Source organism: Oenanthe melanoleuca, chromosome 1A, assembly GCF_029582105.1.
Source record: "Oenanthe melanoleuca isolate GR-GAL-2019-014 chromosome 1A, OMel1.0, whole genome shotgun sequence".
NCBI lineage: Eukaryota > Metazoa > Chordata > Aves > Passeriformes > Muscicapidae > Oenanthe > Oenanthe melanoleuca.
The window spans coordinates 48,879,162-48,898,825 of NC_079334.1; the positions used below are offsets into that span (position 1 = coordinate 48,879,162).

Below are 19,664 nucleotides of genomic sequence, written 5' to 3' on the forward strand. Positions count from 1 at the left end.
GCTGCTGCACCTAATCCCACAGGTGCAGGTTGTCTCTTACTATTCACTGGTAGGTGGGTCCTGACTGCCAGGCACCTTTTTATAGCAATAAATTCAGATAAAGAAGAAACAGACTAATTTTCCTCATCTGAACAGGAAACATAGTGTCTATTTAACACGGAGGCAAATGTTAAAATATATTATTTCAGTTTCCAAGATGTTGTAGAAGTTGTTTTATGATTGACATGCCTGGCTCCCACTAGCAATATTTGCCTGAAGCACCTAGTGAAAAGTAATGCTGCATTGCCCGAAATTCCAGGCATTCAAATATTTTGCTGAAAGATTGCAGTGGGTTTAATGCTGCCACTAATATTAGGCATTTTCCTCTAGGCAAGTAAATCTCAGTGAAAATCGTTTACACTTGAAATACTTGACTTAGGTTTATTCTCACTTTGGCATTTGTCACAGAACATTTCTTAGCATCAGAGAGTATGAAATGAACTTATTTCAAGTTCATTTCATACTCTCTGAAAGAAAGTATTATGCTCTAAAAACAAGAAACCAGCCTCAACCCACTACACTAGGTTTTACCAAGTTGCTATCCTGCCAAAGCATTAATGTTTCAAAGATGAGAACAGATGCTAGAGACTAACTGTGCAATAACAAAATTCATCCAGTTTTGTGTTTGCTCTCCTTTCCACCTCTTTCCCCTCCCTTGCATCCTGGAGGGAGTAATTTTAACTACAGCATGGCTGTAACAATGCAATGAAAAGGAGTGATGAGCTGGAGGGGGCTATTGTGAGGAACACAGGAGCTCCTTATTCAGTGTCCACCACTAAATGAAAGAGTATGCTGGAAAATTTCACTGCCTGAAAGTTCTCTAAATACTGCAAGGCTCATCAGTTGGGCTCTGGAATTACAAAATTAAAATATCATTAAAATACTTATGGAATAAAAACTGCTAGTATCCACAGCTCGATCATCATCCCCATCATTTCTTACAAAATGAAATACATAAGCCAGGCAGGAAGGTGCACCACTTCCATAATCAGTCTAATATAAAGGTAACATTTTAATTTTATATGGTTATAAAATAAATGGTTTTGTTTAAATGAAAAAATGCAATGCATTTTTTTTCTCTCTCAAACATCTTCTTGAAAGGAACAGCAACTTTGGCAAAGAGGAAATGCATGTATTTTGATGCATTGTATTTAAACTGTGATTCTGCAAGCATTTACACAAACACCTTTTCATATACATGCATTTTCATTGCATTCATGGGGAAACACAGGCATGCAAATGTCTGCACCAGGATTTTGATTCTTAGTGCAAAAGTTCTTCAAACTACTACAGCCTCTGCGACAAAATCTGGTATTAAAATATGCTTTTTTTTCCATAAAGTTATATTTTATTTTGCTATTATAGCTTTCCTACTGATTAGTAGTCATCCTTCTGATTGCCATTTAAGAAGTATCTCAAAAATACTGCTGACTTAAAACAGATGCTGCAGGGCTTTCCCTCCAATTCTACAAAAGCTTCTTTTCACAGATTGGAAAACAGAAGAGCCAGTGCCCAGGTGTGGGTATACAGAGGAGCCAGGAGAAGCCCTAAGCATAAGGATAATATCCCTTCTGTGGTCTTTTTTTTAAAAATAGAGTTCTACAAGAAAATCCAGATTAAAAATGACGAGCGCCATCCGGCCACACCTGAATAAACATGTCTCTCAAAAAGACTTTGCTTCTTAAAATCATCTAAATGAGACCGTGCAGTACAAGTGTTATATTTGAATTAGAAGGTATCTGGAAGGTCTCCATGTGTATCTGCCTGGTAGGAGGCAGAGCTCCTTCTCTGGCCTCTACAAGACCCCATAAGTCAAATGCTGGCACATGTGTGAGGCCCCTTTTCATACCTTTGATCCCCACATAAAGGCAAGAGTGGAGGGAGAGGGCTGGCATTGTGTGAGCTGTGCACTGCTGTCAGCCTTGGCTCCTTCAAATGGCCTCTCTGCACTTGCTATGACAGGTGGCCCATATGAAGAGAGGGAGGATTAGGTTCCTTCTGTGCCCTCTAAGTAACTGGCATAGATTACTGGCTCCTACAAAGGGATTTAAACATACCTTCCTGAACAAAAAGCAGTATATACATGAGCACGTAACTGGATGCTCAATTTGTATGAGTAATTGCTCTGGTTGTATTTGTCAATGCAGAAAATGTGTGTAGAAATGACCAGCTAAAGACACGATTATTTGTATGCAAAACTGGCTTACATGATGAGAAATTGAACACAATGAAATTATCTGCATGACTAAGGAATAATAATCATTTGAGATTAACAAAATACTTTTTTTTTTTTAACCTCAATTGAACTGCATTCTTTCCCTATTCTCATTAATTAATTGGCTTTGTGAACAGAATATTAAAAAAAGGAAAAATATTAGGTTGTACATCTACATCTCTTATGGACTGCTTGGACTTTAGGAGAAACTAACAAAGGATTATAGTGGATTTGGATGAGTTGCATATTCAAATCAGCTTCTGCAATCCCAGTTACCAAAACATAGCATTAAAAAGAGAACCAATTTCATCCTTCATGCACTACTTGTAACATTTGTGTTATTTTCCTCCAAACTTTGGATACTTCCGCCTCCACAGCAGCCACATTTTTTTTCCACTGCAGAGCTTTGAATACTGTGACAATTACCAATAAGGAGAATGTAACAGCAACTAGATTTTTTCACTGATAATTTTAGGAAATCACCAAACATCATTACTCTTCTAGTCTGGGTAATTTTGCACTATTGCTTTTATTTCTGTTGGGGTTTCAATTACCAAAACATATGTGGTGTCCATATAGCCCTCTATGCATAGCTGGGGAAAGCAATGGGAGCTCCTTGGGACTGCATTGTCCCACTTCTTGAAGGGCATTCTGAAAAATTGAGGCTTATGCTGCATGTTTTCTTAAACAGTTAAAAAAAATCCCACAAAACCACTTTTTTTTTTTTTTCTTCTCTTGGATGTAATAATCATAATTGCCCAGCAAGATTAATGAATAGAGAGGTAGACAGCAAGGGTAGGTAGCATTTTTACTAACCCATCTGCCAAATGAACCACAAGTCCTTGTCTATCTTTCCCACCCTGGTCCTGAGAGATTGAGGCATGCTGTCTAGGGAGTGTGCACCTTCATGTTCAACTATTTATTGTCCAAACCTTCTCTCACTATTAATAGAACTTTTTCCTCAAAAGGACTAAAAATCATCCAGGAGTGTCTTCCTTCCTTTTGAATAATTTACTATTTTTATTTACTTTAATTTAAGTTTTTAATCTCCTTTACCTCATACCCTCCCTCTAAAACATTTTGCTCAGTACTACCTCCATTTTCTTCTAACATCTTTTTTGCCTAGTTAGTTTCTTTTTATTGCACTACAAACCAGCATATTTTTCACCGTTTGCCAAACCCTGGTAATCAAACATCAAAAACTCTGTCAAATGCACACACCCAAACACTCCCCAAGCCCCCTGTGGTGTCCCCCCTCCCTTCTCCTCGAGATGCACCAAGTGATGTCCCCAGATGGAGGTGGGGCACGATGCCACTGTCTAACACTCTGCAACTCTGCACATATTGGCAGCTACATCAAAAGAAAGGCTGACTGTGGTCACTTTTAATTAACTTCCACACGTGCAGCTATACGGTAAGGAAGGACAAGAAGAGTTTTTACAACATATTAGGTAAAAATAAAACCATGAGGTATTTAATTATCTTCAGTGCAGGCTTGCTAGGTCACTGTCACAGGACCAAGAGCTCAGTGTGCCTTCCTCCCTGTGTGCTGCCCCTCACTCCACTTCTCACCTCAGCTGTGAGCCCAGGTGATGACCCTGTGATGTGACAACTTTCAGCCTCCTCTTACAGCAGGAATATTTTGCTTTGACATCTGGTGATTTTGAGCCCCATTCAGTCTGGATGGCTCTGTCAGTGGTGACAGGAAGGGCTCTGCCTTCAGCAGAAGAATGTGAAGAAGCAAAATCAAACCTCAGCCTATGAAAATCTTTCAGTCCTGGTAAAAAGACCTCCAGAATTTGGAAAGCCTTTGCCTGGTCAGATCCACAGCTGAAGCACAGTTTACATTTGTAATTTACAGCTGTGGAACTACAGTCCAGTTTAAATGCTCAGAAAGGTGTGTGAGAAAGGTGGGGAGTGAGGACATTGTAATAAAACAAGGATCTTGATAGCCTGCCAGTAATCTGGTCCTTTCTCCAAGCCAAGCACCACCATTCAGGGAATGTGAGAAGGGCAGGGGGGCTCCAGCAGCCATCTCCTGCTGGCCTCCCTGTTTCTCTGGAACAGTGAGTGCATCCCTGTGTGACCTGATATACAATATTCCTTCATATGGCAAACGTATTTTTCAGTCTCATTTTTATTGTGAACTTCAACACCAATGTATCCAGGCCAATGGTAAGAGACTTTGATGTTTCCTGCTCATGGATAGGTAATTTGGAGAGTTTCCCATATTACCTGAAAGAAGCTCATGAATTTCTAGTTTATACACTAACTTTTTCTTTAGGTATTTGGGTCTTAAGTGCCTCAACAAGGACCTTTTGCCACAGCTACACAGCACAATATATTAACAAAAGGTAAATTAACTGGATTTGATATGAGGTCATTCCTTTGAATGAAAGACAGCCTACTTTTTTCTTTTTTATAAAACAAAAGAGCATTTCCAAAGGTAAAAAAAAACCCTAAAAAAAATTTCAAAAGGCAACAAAATAAGAAAAAAGTCTGAAAACATCATTTGTAAACAACAGAAATGTTACAATTCATCTTATTGATGAAACAAACATAAAGATGGTAAAATTAAAATTCCAGAAACAGAGTTTTTTCCTTTTATTTAACACACTGGATTTAAAAAAAAAAATCACTTAAGCTTGAATTTTTCAAGATAGAAATGCAGAAGGTTTTGCTGGCCACCACAAAGTTTAGCATATCTGGCATTCAGCTGTATTTAATTTAATATTTTTCATTTACATAATAATCACCACTTTTACAATAATTGTAGTCTCATTTTGCTGTCCTTGGAAAATAAGATTTTTTTAGAACTGCATTAAAAAGGAATGAGAATGCAGACTTATGAGAGAACAAAGGATATTGAGAGTGAAAATGACAATATTACATAACTTTGCTTATTTAAATAACAGATATTCTACTCTCATACTCTAATAAAAATATTTAACAGCTGAATTTTGCCTTTATGTACAAAAGAGCTCCAACAGTTGCCCCTTTATTTTCTACCTGTAGCACACAAACATTGCACAACCAATGAATGGTAAATCAAATGGAGATTGAGCAATCAAGGGGTTAAATAAGCAGACCTGAGTCCTGAAGTTAGACATCACAAAATAATGGATATTCAAGTATGATGCTTTTACTTGTTGTGTATACTACACATTTGAACAATTATCCCCACAGAAGAGTATCTAAGTTACAATCCTCACTCTTCCACAACTGAAAAAGTGCATTGAGAATAACCTTTCTGCAGTTTGCTTTGAGAGTTACTTATTGCACAAGGGAAATGAAACGTCCTCTCAGGGTTGTAGTGGCTGTTTAAACACTCTATGTAAAGCTGTAATGAATCTCTGTAGGAAAGCAAAATGTCAACAATAAAAAATGTGAGCTAAAACCCCCCCTAATTTCTGAATTATTGTGTACAATGGAATAAATAAATCTGAAAGGGTTCTACTTACCGGCACATCAACATATTTGGCAGCTGCTTTTACCTTTAGAAAATTAAACATAAAACACACAGTAAGTACTTATTACTACAAATTGCACACCATTTCAGAACTATGCACAGAAAGAAGAACAGAACCTTTGAGAATCCAAATACTTACAGTGAATGAAACTAATGATGAGAAGAAAGTACCTTCATCATATCTTGACAATTTAGACAGCACACCTTCTAACACTGAAACAACCTGGTGGAAAAGCACAGAGAAAAATCTAAATGCACAGTGTGAAAATTAAATATTTGGAATGAGAGCATGAATTTTTCTTCCTCATATTTGTCTTGATTAGCAGGGCAACATGAACTGCAAACCTGATCACTTTCTGCATCTCACAAAGTGCTGAAATCAAGGATAACCCAACCCAAGGTTTCTCTGGAGGCAGCCCTGCTTCCAACACAACATTGTTGCTCTAGAATGTGGGTGAATATATATGAATATACACAGTGTGTGTACCCAGCATGTATTTTGGGTAGAAATCACATGTTGTTTTCCAGGACCACTGCTTCAAAGATAGAGCACAATTGCTTAAGGTGGTGATTGTGATACCATGTTTCTTTTATCTTTGCTATTAAATAGGAAACGAGCTCTGATTTCACCTGAAAGTGCAATAACACTGGTTTTCTGCCAGCAGCATGAGTTGTTGAGCTGCTACTCCATGGCCAAGGAGACAAGAAAATATATGCCCAGTCTCACATATGATGTGATTTCTCCTCCCTGCTATTGTCTGAGCAGCATGACTCCTCAGTAAGAGGTATGAATAGGTGTTTTTGCCAAAATTTTGTTCTGACCAAAAAAAATCTTATTAATTGCATTAATTACAACTTTAATGTTTAAAGTCCCCCAAATTTGCCTTAAAGCAAACAAATTGCCTTTTCACATTCCTCTGTGATGCTTTGCTGCTCAAGTAATTCACAGTATATAACATAAAGTATCTGTCAGCCATTGTATTCATACACATTTATTTTACACATATAAATTGCTTTCCAGTTTATATCAAGATTATTTTAAAAGTCATCCCTTGCTCTCAACACAGTCATTCCCACAACCAAGAGTATCATTTTATGAGTGTGAGGACAGAACAAAATTCCATCTGGCATGCTGTTAATGGGCCCTGTAACAGTGTCACAACAGTGTCACCTCCAGAGGAATTGAGATCATCACTTTACAATAAGCCCTGCTCTTAGCAGTTCAAGGAGCAGGAGCAAGTGCAAACCTACATTTGTCATTTATCAATCTAACTTGTCATATTTACAGTGTTAATTAAGACACTGGTACATAGGTGCCAATCAAAGAATAAATCCACATCACAGGAGAGAGTGGCAGTTGTTTCTCTACCTGCTTTATAGACCAAATACCAGCTTTCTGCTTTGCAGTTGCACTCCTGTGAGAAGCTGCTGTTCATACTTTAACTCATTTTCTGCAGAAAAGTTCAACTTTATTGTGCAAAGATTGGCTCAGGCAAAGGCTGATTTCATAAACAACATGGTGTCCACAGTGCCAACATATGAATCCAATACAAGTGGGACACAAAATAACAGAGAGCAAAACATTTCAGGGTTAAGGATGTCTGTTTAAACAAAAGGCTTAGTTATGCAGCTGGAAACTTGTTTTCCAAGATGTCAGTGTATGGACTTGTGAAACTCTAAAAGCATTTCTGCACATACCTCACATTCTATGAATTGGTTACCCTGAGACACACTGTGCTTTGTTTCACTGTTTTGTGCTATTCCTGTGATTTCTTGAACACTTTAGACTGATGTGTTTTGTGTAAAAACTGCCCCATAGAGTTCTTCACAAGTAAAACCTCACTGAAGGAAAAGAGTTATTTTCAGTTCCATAAGTGACTTGCAGCTAAAAACAATGATTGAAACACTTATTCCACTGAGACACAAAGGAGGCAATAAAGAGGTAAAGGCTGGAAAATAATGAAAATATATTAGATGCAAAAGATGAATGCATATGGCTATCATGAACACTGATGTGCATTTTTTTTCTGGCCAAAACCAAGAGTAAAACCTCAGCCTTCCTTTGTAACCTCAGAAGCTTTTTGCCTTGAAACAGAAGCAATCAGGATGTCGCTGGTATTTCACATCTCAAGTGAGGAGACACTGGTTAAGCATCCAGTGATCAGCCAATGACACAGAATATTTTCTTCCTGTTTTGAGATTTCAGCCTCTGGTATTACTGTGACAACTAATAACACAAATCCCTCTGTATTGACAGCAGTTGTCTCTAGAATTTCTTGTACATACATCCAGAAGGAATATGACTATATTCTTCCTTTTTTACAATCTCAGATATTAAAAAAATTAAATCAAAAAGTTTAACCTTTAATAGCACATTTTTTTTTTCTGATTAATTTCCCCTTTCTTCCTCTTCAATTACACTAAAACCATAAACTGGAAGATTAGTTGGGAGCTATGATAGGCAACATGCAAAACTTGAAACTGTTGAGTTGAATTGCTTGTAATTATGTTTACATCAAAATTTCACTTTAGACCAAAAAATGTGTGGCTTCTACACAGTTATCAATAAGTGGAAACATTTATTTTAAACTTCTGAAATGAGTCTACAAAGCCCTCCTCTTTAACTGATAGATGTCAATCCAAAAAGCAGATTCCCATCCCCCCCAGCAAGCTGTGACAAGCAAAAATAAAAGCATGATGAAAATATGACCAGAGTCTTACTTTTGGTCACTAACTCACAAATTATAAATATATTGCTTATTTTTCCTACTTTGAAAATCAGGTATTTCCGGGCAGCTTGCAATGTTTAGATAACAAAACTCCTTATAAAATCTTTCTTTTCTGTCATTATTTGCCAGAAATAATAAGGCTTTTACTGGAATAGAGGTGCTACAGAAAGAAAGACAAGACATTGTTTAAGTTTTCTTCACTTATTCTCCAAGCCCTTATATTATGCCAAAACACATTTTATTTCTAAGAATAAAAGTCTAAAAAATCAATTTCAAGAAACAACAACTTACAAAATATTTTTAATTAAATGGTTTGTGGACCAGAATCTCATTACAAAGAACTGAAATTCTGGATATTGTCCACATCTAAATATGAAATTTAAACACTAAGTGATAGGAAGAAAGTTCTCATGTAAGAAAGTCAACAAAAAGTAACACATAGAATTATATAAAATGATATTGACAAAATTTAGTCCTACCAGTTCTACTAGCTTCTAGCAATTCCTACCTACAACAGAAACACAAAAGACAAACTTATCCCAATAGCAGGCAGCACAGAAATTGTTTACTTAATTGTTATAAAATTTAATTTTGTAAAATCAGTATTATTTTCACAAGTAGTATTTACAAATCGTGCTGTCCCTCACAATTTTCGTGTCAAGAAAAACTGTGTGTTATTTGAATACCTCTCCAAAGTTCAAACATTTTCTGCTGTATTATAAATTAAAATGCAAATAGTTTTACCTTTGAAACAAGAAGTGAAATAATTTCTTTAACAGTTTCTTCAATCAAATCATCTATTTTTGAATGGTATTGTTGCTGTAATTCAAAAGATAAAAAAGCATTAGAATGCATATGAACACAGACTTTTGTCATAAGTCATAAATGGTGCAAAGCTAATAACCCCGCCAGATCAGATTTACTTAAAATTATCATTTTGAACATCAGAAGAACAAATGCTTGAAAATGATCCACCCAATCACAGGTTCTTACATTCTGTGTTGAAAATTTTCCCATGTACACTGTTGAGTTAAGCAGCTAATGGGGTTATTATTTAGATGAATTGAGTTCTTATACTTATTCAGGCAAAGGAATGTGAAGGATAGTTTTTGTCTTCTCCTATATAATTAAGGTGGCCATGTATTTTTTTCTAAAGGGTTGGTTTAGCTGGAGAAGCAAAAAGACTAGAATAAGATTTAATTAATACAGCATTTCATGTCTGACAACTCTCATTCATAAGTTATTTTAAATGTCCTCTAGAAATAAAATGAGCTCCAATTGTTCATCCTGAAAGAGCCTTTCTGTTAGCACAGTGAGCTTCAGTTTATACAAATCTTACAATATGCTCAAGCAAGGGCAAAATTAAAATTTCATCAACAAAGCAGAATAGATGGTAACAAATTAATAGGCCATAGAAGGCATAATAAAACAGACTTCATTCTCCATAGACTTTTTCTTGTGCTTTTTCATAAAGAAGGTGCCTTTAAGTAAATGCTTTTAAAGAAATCCGAAAGACTTTTTAGATAATCCTTCTGAAATTAACAGGAACTAGGGATCCCATTCTGTCAAGGAGGCACATCAATTTAAACAGTAATTCTTCCTTTAGAAACATTTATCTGCCAGCAAAGATTGTCCCCAATAGCCACTTCACAGAAAATGTGACTTGTAAAGACTAACCCTATCTTCCTAGTTCAAGGCTACTTGGAACAGCTAACAGCATAATGCTTGGAGTAAAAGTATTGAGGTCAGTGTAAACATTAGCCTAATTTAGCAGCTGCCAGCAGAATAGTTTTCAGAGTTCTAAGTTTTTAAAGGCTATTTTTCATCCATTTCAGAGCTGCCATTCAAACCAAAACATTAATTCCGATCTGCTGAATATTTTTAGGAATGTTCTTCTAAAAAGCACAGATATTGAACTTGAGTTTAAATAAGAGAGAATAAAACTGTGAGATGTGTTTGCCCACATATATGTGTCTGCTACAGGTTAGTACAGGTTAATACACCAAACATTGATTTATGCTTTTACTGCCTTTTAAAGTTTAAAACACTTCAAAAATGTAAACACACAACTCAGACAAACAGCTGTGGTCACACTGGAACAGAGCATATTAGAAATACATCAAAGAAATTTCTATATTTTTATATACATTATATTCTAACCATATTAATGTCTTGACCAATAAAATATTGTCTGGATCTGCTAAGGGGTCTGGTCACAAAACAGTGTCTGACATCTGTTGCTTGCCACTCTTCAGAAGGCAATGCTTTCTTACTCTCTGGAAACCATAAACAATTATTCTCCCACTGATGAATGTCAAAAGTGTATATATACTCTTGTGATCCATAAAAAATCAGTTGTCTCTCCCAGAAAGTGCCTGCAACTTTATTTCCACAGTACATTAAATTGATGAATCTATGTATGTAAGATGAGTTCCTATACTTTTTTTCTTTTTTCTCTTTTTTCTCCCTACAAAGCAAATAAAATTTTGCAGAAATGGAGTATAAATAGTAACTTCACTTCTGAACAAGGCAAAAAAGAACTAAATTCAGCTTTTCGAAAAGCACAAGATCCAAAACCATGACATTTCTTTAGAAATAATTTTTAAATCACATTAATATTTTTTTAAAAGATCACAATAACTGTGAATTTTAAAATCACAATAATTTTTTTCATGATTTATTTTGAAAATCATGAGATCATAAATACTCTAACCCCCTCATCTCCAGTGCTAATTCCCACTAAAAGAGTCGCCCTGTGCAAAACAAAACTTCAGATCCTTGTGGAAGATGGTTTGACTCTGGGCTTTAAGAAGATGGGTGAAGTTTGGCCCCCTGACAGTGCAGGAGGCACAGTCCAGAGCAGGCAGGAGGAATGGCACATGCTGGAGAAGGGGGCTGTGCCACCTGCCTGCAGGTCATTCCAGAGGCTCTGCTATTCCCTGTCCCCAAGCAGCAAGGGCACGTGTGTGTCCGCAGGTCACACACGAAGGGACACACAGGAAAGGTGAAATGGCAGCATCAGCTCACACAGACACCTGCTAGCTGGGGTTTACTTCTGATGGGCCTCACTGAGAGGGGAAAGAATCAAAACTTTGTGACCTGGTAAGACAGGACACTGAGTCTGAAAAGGACAAAAGTGAAGACTTCATCTGGAATTGCCCAGGAGGATGAACAAGGACAGAACTGAGAAGCTGATACCAGTCAGACTGTGAAGGAATTCTGAGGGCCTGGCTAACAAATCAACATGAAAAGCAGTATTACCATTTAAAATAAAAAGTGGCTATTAATATTAAATGAAAAAATGTAAATTAAAAAACAATGAAAAGACACTTACCCATTGACTAGCAAACTGGTTCATGTCACGGAAAACCAAAAGGAAAAATAAAAATGACAGGGTATAAAAGGAAAATGATGAGTGTCTCATTGAAGTAGGAAAAAAAAAAAAAAAAGACAATTACATTGATTATGATCACTTGAAAAGATTGGTCAATGAAATGAAGAAGACAGCACAGAAATGCGAAAAAACAACTAAAAAAAATATGTCCAAATAGTGTAACTGTGAAGGTGCCTAAAGCAGACATACATTTTTTGTTGCCAAATTCTGAAAAATGTTTTTACTGTCGCTGCAAAACCAAATCAAACAAATTACAAACCAAATTACATTAGCACAGAAAGAACAGTTTTAATTTTTTGCTGGTGGTCTCACCAATCTACACAGCATACCCTTTTCATTTCACACATAATTCCTGCTGAGAGTGACAACACGGGAGGGATGGAAGTCAGTGAAGTTTACATATCCTTCAAAAGCACATCAGTGCTCCACTGTGGAGTATCTACAGTCCTGGCAGCACACTACTGCCAAAACAGTCCCTGTCCTTGGAGACCAAATTAAAAAATCCATTAAATTACCTGATTATTTCTTTCCTCTATTTTCAGCATATTCCTAGGCATGAGTGCTGGATCTGTAATCCATTTAAAATCAAACCTTCCTAAATTAAAACCTCTCTGCAAAGGATAATATTTTGGCTCTATTTTACAATTACAATGGAGTCCTGAAGTGGGCTCTTTTTCTGTTGCAACCTGAGAGAAGTTCCTGGAGGGGCTGTGAGTCAAGAAATCCTCTGAATGTTCAACAGACTCACAGGTCAAAGCAAACAAATTACAGAAGCACTCTGTGTGCCCTGGTGGAAGATGAGGGGCTGTGTCTTGCATGATGCTTCCAGGAATCAGCTGATGCACACTTCTGCACCAACAGAGTGATGCATCTCAGTTTGACAGTAATCTAAGGACAGTCTGCAGCATGAGATGTTTCAGATCAAACAAATATGGGAATTAAACACACAAAATTCCACTTACCTCTTGCCCCCCATCCAGTATGCAGAGTTTAGCTGTCTGTTTCTTGGCATCAACTAAGACATTAAACATGGTACACAGACAAGGAGGGATACGCAAGTCTGTTGATTTGTTTGTCTTCTGCAGCTTCAGTTCAAATGCAATTCTTGTTCTGTTGATTAAAACACAATTTGTAATATGAGTATCTCTGATAATTCTGAACAGACACAGTAAACATGTATAAATCCTACTGAATATTTTGGCTTAATATACATATGAATGAGAACATTTTAGAATTAAAGTTCTGTAAATTCAGAATATCAACCTTTCAATAAACAATTGCACTTATGGTAATCTCAAGGTTCTCACTTCTTCAGTGAATTCAGTATCTTCTTGCTTTCTACATAACAATATGTTTCCTTGTGTTTAATTTAAAGCAATGAAAATATCCCTTATTTTTCAGCTTTTCTATTCTAAAATGCAGTTTATTGTAAAAATGCTTGCTTCTAAGAAATAAAATGAAAAAATCCTCTTCTGGCTTTAACAGAAATAGAATTTTAATAAAGAAAATTAGTTTAATATTAAGAAAATATTAGTATTTATATAAAAAATTAAGATATATAATGAGATACATAATATAACCCCCTTATCTTCTTCTCACATCAGTGTAAATAAGGAGCAATGTCACTGAAATAAACAACAGTTCAACATGCCTAAAGATTAAATGCTTTATTTCCACCCTTATTTTTAAATGTGGCTACCAGAAATTCACACATTGTTTTTAGATGTGAACAGAAGAACCCTATTTCCATTTTAAAAATACTTAAGATCATATTGCTATCACAATAATGGTTATAATAGAAAAATTCCATCATTTTTTTCTGAGTTGCTAATCTCTAATCTTTATTACCTGACATACAGTATCTTTGAGCACACCAAAACATAATTAGTGTATTAAGATTGGTATGTTATTCATTAAGACTAAAATATTAATATATTTTTAGTCCTGTTTTTTTTTCTTTTTCCAGCTCAAAATCTATATAGTCCATATAGTAGTAGCACTGAATCTCTTTGCTACTCTTTTTATGTTTTTTAAGACTAAGATTATACTAATAGCCTTCCAGTCCTTTGAGATTTCATCATATTTCTAAGATTTCTTAGATAACTGTAACTGACTGAGCTTCCATGCCATGTTAGAACAGATGGATTGCTTTAATTTTAATGTTTCCTACTTTTCTGTTAGAGTTTTAACTTTTATTCCATTCTCTGTATCATTCCCCTTTCATAATCAAATAGAAGTTCTTCTAAATGTTTCTGTATTTTTAATCATGATTTCATCATCCTAGCTCTAGCAACAGGTTCATATCTCAGCCTGAGATTCTACATTTCCTACTGTGTTTAGAGAAAATAATGCAATACCATGTCATCTGTAAAGATTCTCTGCTTGTTTAGTCATTCTTATCAATATTGTACATTTTATGATTAGCACAAATTATCTACAAAATTTATTTTCCCTCATTCTATTACTATAAAAAACCCCTGTATTTTTACATGTCTAGATTAAGCTTTCTGAAGCACCCAATTGTAGATCTCTGTAAATTTTCTAGACATACCAACATTTCTTCTAAACTTAGTGATATTTATTGAAAGCTATGGCATCAGATTGCCTATAATTAATTTAAAAGAATATACTAATAATGCTAAGATACAGCTCAAGGAAAAAGCACTATTATTTTCTGTAATTTTCAGAAGTTTAGCATTATAAAACTTAGTTTCAGTTGGATGACTATCAGACAGCCTTCTTTTGTTTGTTGTATGAATGCAGAAATATCTTATGCTCTATAGTTTGTACTATATTTCTAAGATACAGCACTCTAAAATTGACAAATTAAGTAATACTATTAACTGAACATGAAGAATAATGTAGTAAAGGGGGAGGGAAATGTGCAAAAAGAGAAAGATTTCTTCTAGCAGAATTCTGATTTCTGTTAATATTTGCCACTAAAATGGAATAGAAAAAACTTGATTGATTCACTTCCAAGGGTCTATTCACAACAGATAGAGAAATTCTCCTTGGTATTTCCTAGATGTTGCCAAATTGCTGATTGCCAGATGCTGGAAATAAACACAAGTCATGATCTCTTCAGAATTGCCCTGATTTCCATGAGAGGATTCTGGTACAGATATAACTGAAGCCAGCATGACCCCTCCTGTGTTAATTTTCAAATCTCTCCCAGTTTTTATGTGATCACTGGAGCTGTACCTCTTAACGCAGGCTTCTATCATGTCAGTGGCCATGAGTTTAAGTCTCTGCTCTAAATGGTGGGCAAATTCTGGTTCTGGCCAGTGAAGATCAAAAACAAACATCTGCAGAGCATCCAGCTTCCAGAAAAGGTCTTCTGATGTCGCTGATCCATTGCTATAAGAAACAAAACAAAACAAAGCCCCCAGAAAACAGGAGATAAATGTATGGATGTCTATCTCAGTTGCCACATAATTAAGGTAATAAGATTTCCTCATCACACCACCTTCCTCCTTCATTTTCCTGTGTCTTTTAGTACAGTTGCTCTTATTTAAAAAATGTGAAAAAGGTACTGGGAAACTTAAAATATATCCCCTTAGGGTGAAAAAAGTGAATGATTTCTTATTTGTTAGCTGAGAAATATGGCAGGATAGGGAGGTAGATGGGATGTTGGGAAGCATGGAAAATGAAATGGCTCAAGTTTCCTATCAAGATAGGAAAAATATAGGGTACAGAAATAGTATGGATATTTTCAATATAGTGAAGTGCCTTCATAACTCTGGTAGATAAGTCTACCAAAGAAATGAAGATGCTAGTAGTAATATTGTAAAAGAGATAACCAGACAAATAGACCCTAGATAAATGCTCATGAATTCTAAAGGAGGGAATAGCATCAGATCTGGGTGGAAAAAAAAGGGGAAGAGAAACTACTTAAAGAAATTTGTGTACAACAAAACCAGTGGATTAATATGGCTCTATGCCATCTCATATTGTCCACAATGTTTTCGAGTTCTTTCACACAGATTTGACTGCTAAATTTAAATACAATTGCTTGTGGTAAAATGCAACAAATTAAAGCTAAACTAGGCAATAAGTTCATTTACACTACCACTGTAAATACGGATTAATTAAATTTTAATGATGTGTTTTACTGCAGTGCCTGAGTTACCATTCAGGATTAGTGCATACTATGCAACGTTGAATTCCAGGATGTGAGTGACACAAGCAACTAAAACTCAGCCTGACAGTCCCAACTCAGATCCAAACAGTTTAAATATATCACTGCTATCATTTGGTTTCTTCTGCCTTATGACTGAAGAACAGAATTATCAAAGTGTCAAGTGACTCCAGCTCTCATGGAGGGAATCAGTGAGCACTGGCTGTGCTCAGGACAGAGCAGGGTCAGATTCAGAACCAAATGAACCAGCAGAAAGGACGTGTAGTATGTGAGCAGCCCTCAGACAGCAGCACCAGCAGAGGGTCACGCTGGGTTAGCCAGGCAGCCAGGTGGATTAAAGCTCAGCTCGTGCTCAGGGCTCTGCAGCAGCAGCAGGGATGCAGCAGGAGCACTGCTTCAGCCTCCCCTGCACCCATCACCTCCCAGACACACCACCTGTCCCTTGAGGGGACAAGCTGGGACAGGGAAAGCTCCTGCCTAAGGAAACGCTGCCTCCGAGCCACCAGCTCGGATTAATGTGCAGCTTTTGCTATCTCCGTGGTGCACAGCAGGGTGCCCCACAGTTCCCACACACTTTTTCCATATTATGCATCTTTTCCCCACTTCTGTTACACAGTAACTGTTAATTTTGTATTGTGTTGTGGTCCTGAAAGAAAACAGCAGGAACAGGGAAAAGGCCCATGGGACTGCTGGGGCTGCAGCTTGCACTGGGGTTCTACCTGTTGAGGGACCACTTTGACTCCAAGTTTAATTAAGGAACAGAAAGAGAAAACAACCAAAGCTTCTGGAAAATTTATAATCCTGTTTTAAAAGTTATATGACAGGCAAATATTGAAGATATCATTGCATCTACCATGCACACTGGCAGTGAGTGAAGCTGTTGATGCTTTGTTTAGACCTTATCTGATTCAAAAGTGACTAAATCAAGTTTTGAGATGATTGGGGCAAAAGAATAAGACAAATCATATGGAGACAGAGATGGGACATCTCAGTATTTATATAACTGTTGATAAAACACATCTTTTCTAGAAAACAAACCAAATTTTCTCCAGAAAAAAAACTAATAATTTCCATAATCAGATCATAAAATTTAACTATTTATTATTCTCCCATAGTTGTTTCTTTTTTGCCTGATGAACGTCCAAAGGAAATTCTTTAGGACTCAGGAGGACTAATGATTTCATAATAACATAAATGCATTCTTACACACTTTTACTACTATGTTTACTACTACACTGTAAGAGACACTTAATTTTGTTTAATTAGACTCCCAAATAAAATTTCACAATTATAATAAATGTAATAACAGTCACAGGTTCATGGAAGAATTCATTCTGTGAGAAATGCTAATTAATTTGCTCTCTTTTTATATAATTTTGAGCTTTCACCCTTCAATTTTTTATTCAGCATTGTCCAATGACATTTGAATTTGACTAACATATTATACTAATAAGATGAGGAGAGAAAATAAAGTGAAACAACAGAAATTGTTTGTTCCTGATTCACACATCCAAACACATATCTAATTTTTTTGCTAAATGCTGCAAAAAAGAGCTAAACTCAGATTTTATGTCTTCCTGGCACAGGAGTAATTCCTGCATTCCTGGTTATGAAAAGTGTTTATTTGAATGTGCAAGGTAATGCTACTTCAGTCTAAAGAAGGGAATAATATTGCTCTACCAGGAAACCAAACTTATATTCTTTCTTTAAAAACTATAATAGTTACCCATAGTTTTAAAATCAAGCACAAACTCTACTGCTTTGCTGCCCAAAACTTCAGGCACTGTCCAGCTGTCCATTCTTATAATCAGGCCATTGCAGTAAGAGAAGATAATCAGGGATTAAAAGGTGCAAATATTATGCACATCCTGTTATATTCCCATTTATTATAATGGGAATTTAACTTTGCATTTGGTCACACTTTGACTGGGAGAGTGGACTAGGTATCTCCAAAGGTTCCTTTTAAATTATTTTATGGCTTTATGCCTTGCATCATACTGTACACAGCAAAAAAAAAGAGATCCAAGACAATGTTTCTCCAAGAACCTTCATCATATCAAATCTAGGAGCTGCATGCAGCCTCCTAGGCATGCAGCCTTAATTCTGTTATCCACTGACAGCTGAAAGAGGCAGCTTCCCACTGGGCTTGCCAGGTACCTAAGCAGCAGCAATTAGTCAAACAGTCCACTAATAAAGTACACTGGCTGCAAGATATTCCCACACATGACTCCAGAGTAGATGTAGAATGAATAATATCTTGCCTACATATGAAACTCCATAGTGTGGCTTAGGATATGAAAATATAAGTATTAAATATCTAAGAATATTATCAATCAACCAAAAGATTCAAAAGCAGCTTGTTTCAATTCTTCTATAATCCACCAAGGACCTGGATGGTCATTTTACAAATTACTGCATTTTTTTTTTTAATGAAAGTGAGATACTACCCACTAGTGTTTTGTGAGGACCACTTACAAAACATGGCACGAGCACTACATCCCTCATGAATTCCAGCTTTTCATTCTGTATGCTGCCTCAAAATAATTGTTCAGGGCTTGAAAGTCAATTGAGAATTTCTTCAACAGAACAGTTTCAATAATTTCAGTGTCAGTTCCACTCAGTCCTATCTCTCTACTTTTCACCAGCAGATAAGGCAGAAGGATGGAGCAGAACTTCTGCAAGCATCAGTTACTGTAAAGTCCCTCAAAGACACTGGGGACAGAACTACCCCATGCTCTTAGTTCAAGAATGAGGCAACCTAAGGATCAAGCACCCAAACAAGGTCCTTGAGTATTCTTTCTTACTTCATATTAGTGTTTTTGGAAGGAAAGCAATCTGTTCCACAATATAAATTTGTTTTCCAGAGTGCTCAGTAGGACCTAGCAATTCCACAGAAAGCAGATCAGCCAAATGTCACTGTGCAAATACCCACCCTTAGAAATTACAGGAGGTAAGCTCTAGGACAGTAATGTATGTGGCACTGCAGATGCAACCCCCCAGAACAGAGATGTCAGGTGGTCTCCTGACTCATTCAGCACTCACAAACACACAGAGAGGTCCAGCACAGGAGCTCAGACATACTCAGGCCAACTCCCTCCATATCACTATTGGAACACTGTGACTGCTCCAGTCCTGTCTCTCTTGTCGCTCATCATAGCTGAGCCACAGCAGGAAGAATACAGATGACACATTTCCTTTGATTTTGCTTCTTCTGGTGGAAGACAAGACTGGACTATTCTCCTATAAGCATATACCTTATTCCAGGTTGCCTCAGCCTTGAAATTTCCTGAAGCTGATGGCAGATAGCAACAATGAACAATTAAAATCACCCACTTATCGAACTTAAAAGCCAGGTACAGAAGATGCAAAAAAAATTATATTTAAAATATGAAAAGCAATTCAAAATAGTATATTTGAATTAATGAATAAGGAAGGAAAAAATCCTCAATGGAGCTGATTGAAAGCTTTTAAAGAATATTTAAAAATTTTTGCTCTTTAAAATTATCTTCAGCCAAATGGAAGTGCAATTCACAGTGCTCTACATGTCTAGCCAATGTGTCCTCTGAGTTATCTTCTCCAGAGACCAATCAAGAAAAACAGACTAATCCTCATAACAATTTCCCCCTTTCACAACTCATTTTCCAATGCCCAAAAAGAAGTGGAAAAAAGGTAATGATCTT

The 19,664-nt window shown here is 36.4% G+C and overlaps 1 protein-coding gene across 6 annotated transcripts in view; it reads right to left on the reverse strand.

Annotated features, from left to right (window-relative positions):
• The window catches only part of CADPS2 (calcium dependent secretion activator 2), a 274,255-nt gene that overhangs the window by 25,158 nt on the left and 229,433 nt on the right, over window positions 1-19,664 (reverse strand). For 3 of the 6 annotated variants that reach the window (XM_056481831.1, XM_056481829.1, XM_056481827.1), the window contains 6 exons: window positions 15,048-15,203; window positions 12,809-12,956; window positions 11,787-11,801; window positions 9,197-9,271; window positions 5,863-5,946; window positions 5,716-5,748 (listed from right to left, as the gene is read on the reverse strand). In XM_056481831.1, coding sequence (XP_056337806.1) covers window positions 5,716-5,748; window positions 5,863-5,946; window positions 9,197-9,271; window positions 11,787-11,801; window positions 12,809-12,956; window positions 15,048-15,203 — 511 coding nt within the window. The remainder of the gene's footprint in view (window positions 1-5,715; window positions 5,749-5,862; window positions 5,947-9,196; window positions 9,272-11,786; window positions 11,802-12,808; window positions 12,957-15,047; window positions 15,204-19,664) is intronic. The other 3 variants (XM_056481832.1, XM_056481828.1, XM_056481830.1) reach the window with 1 other exon arrangement.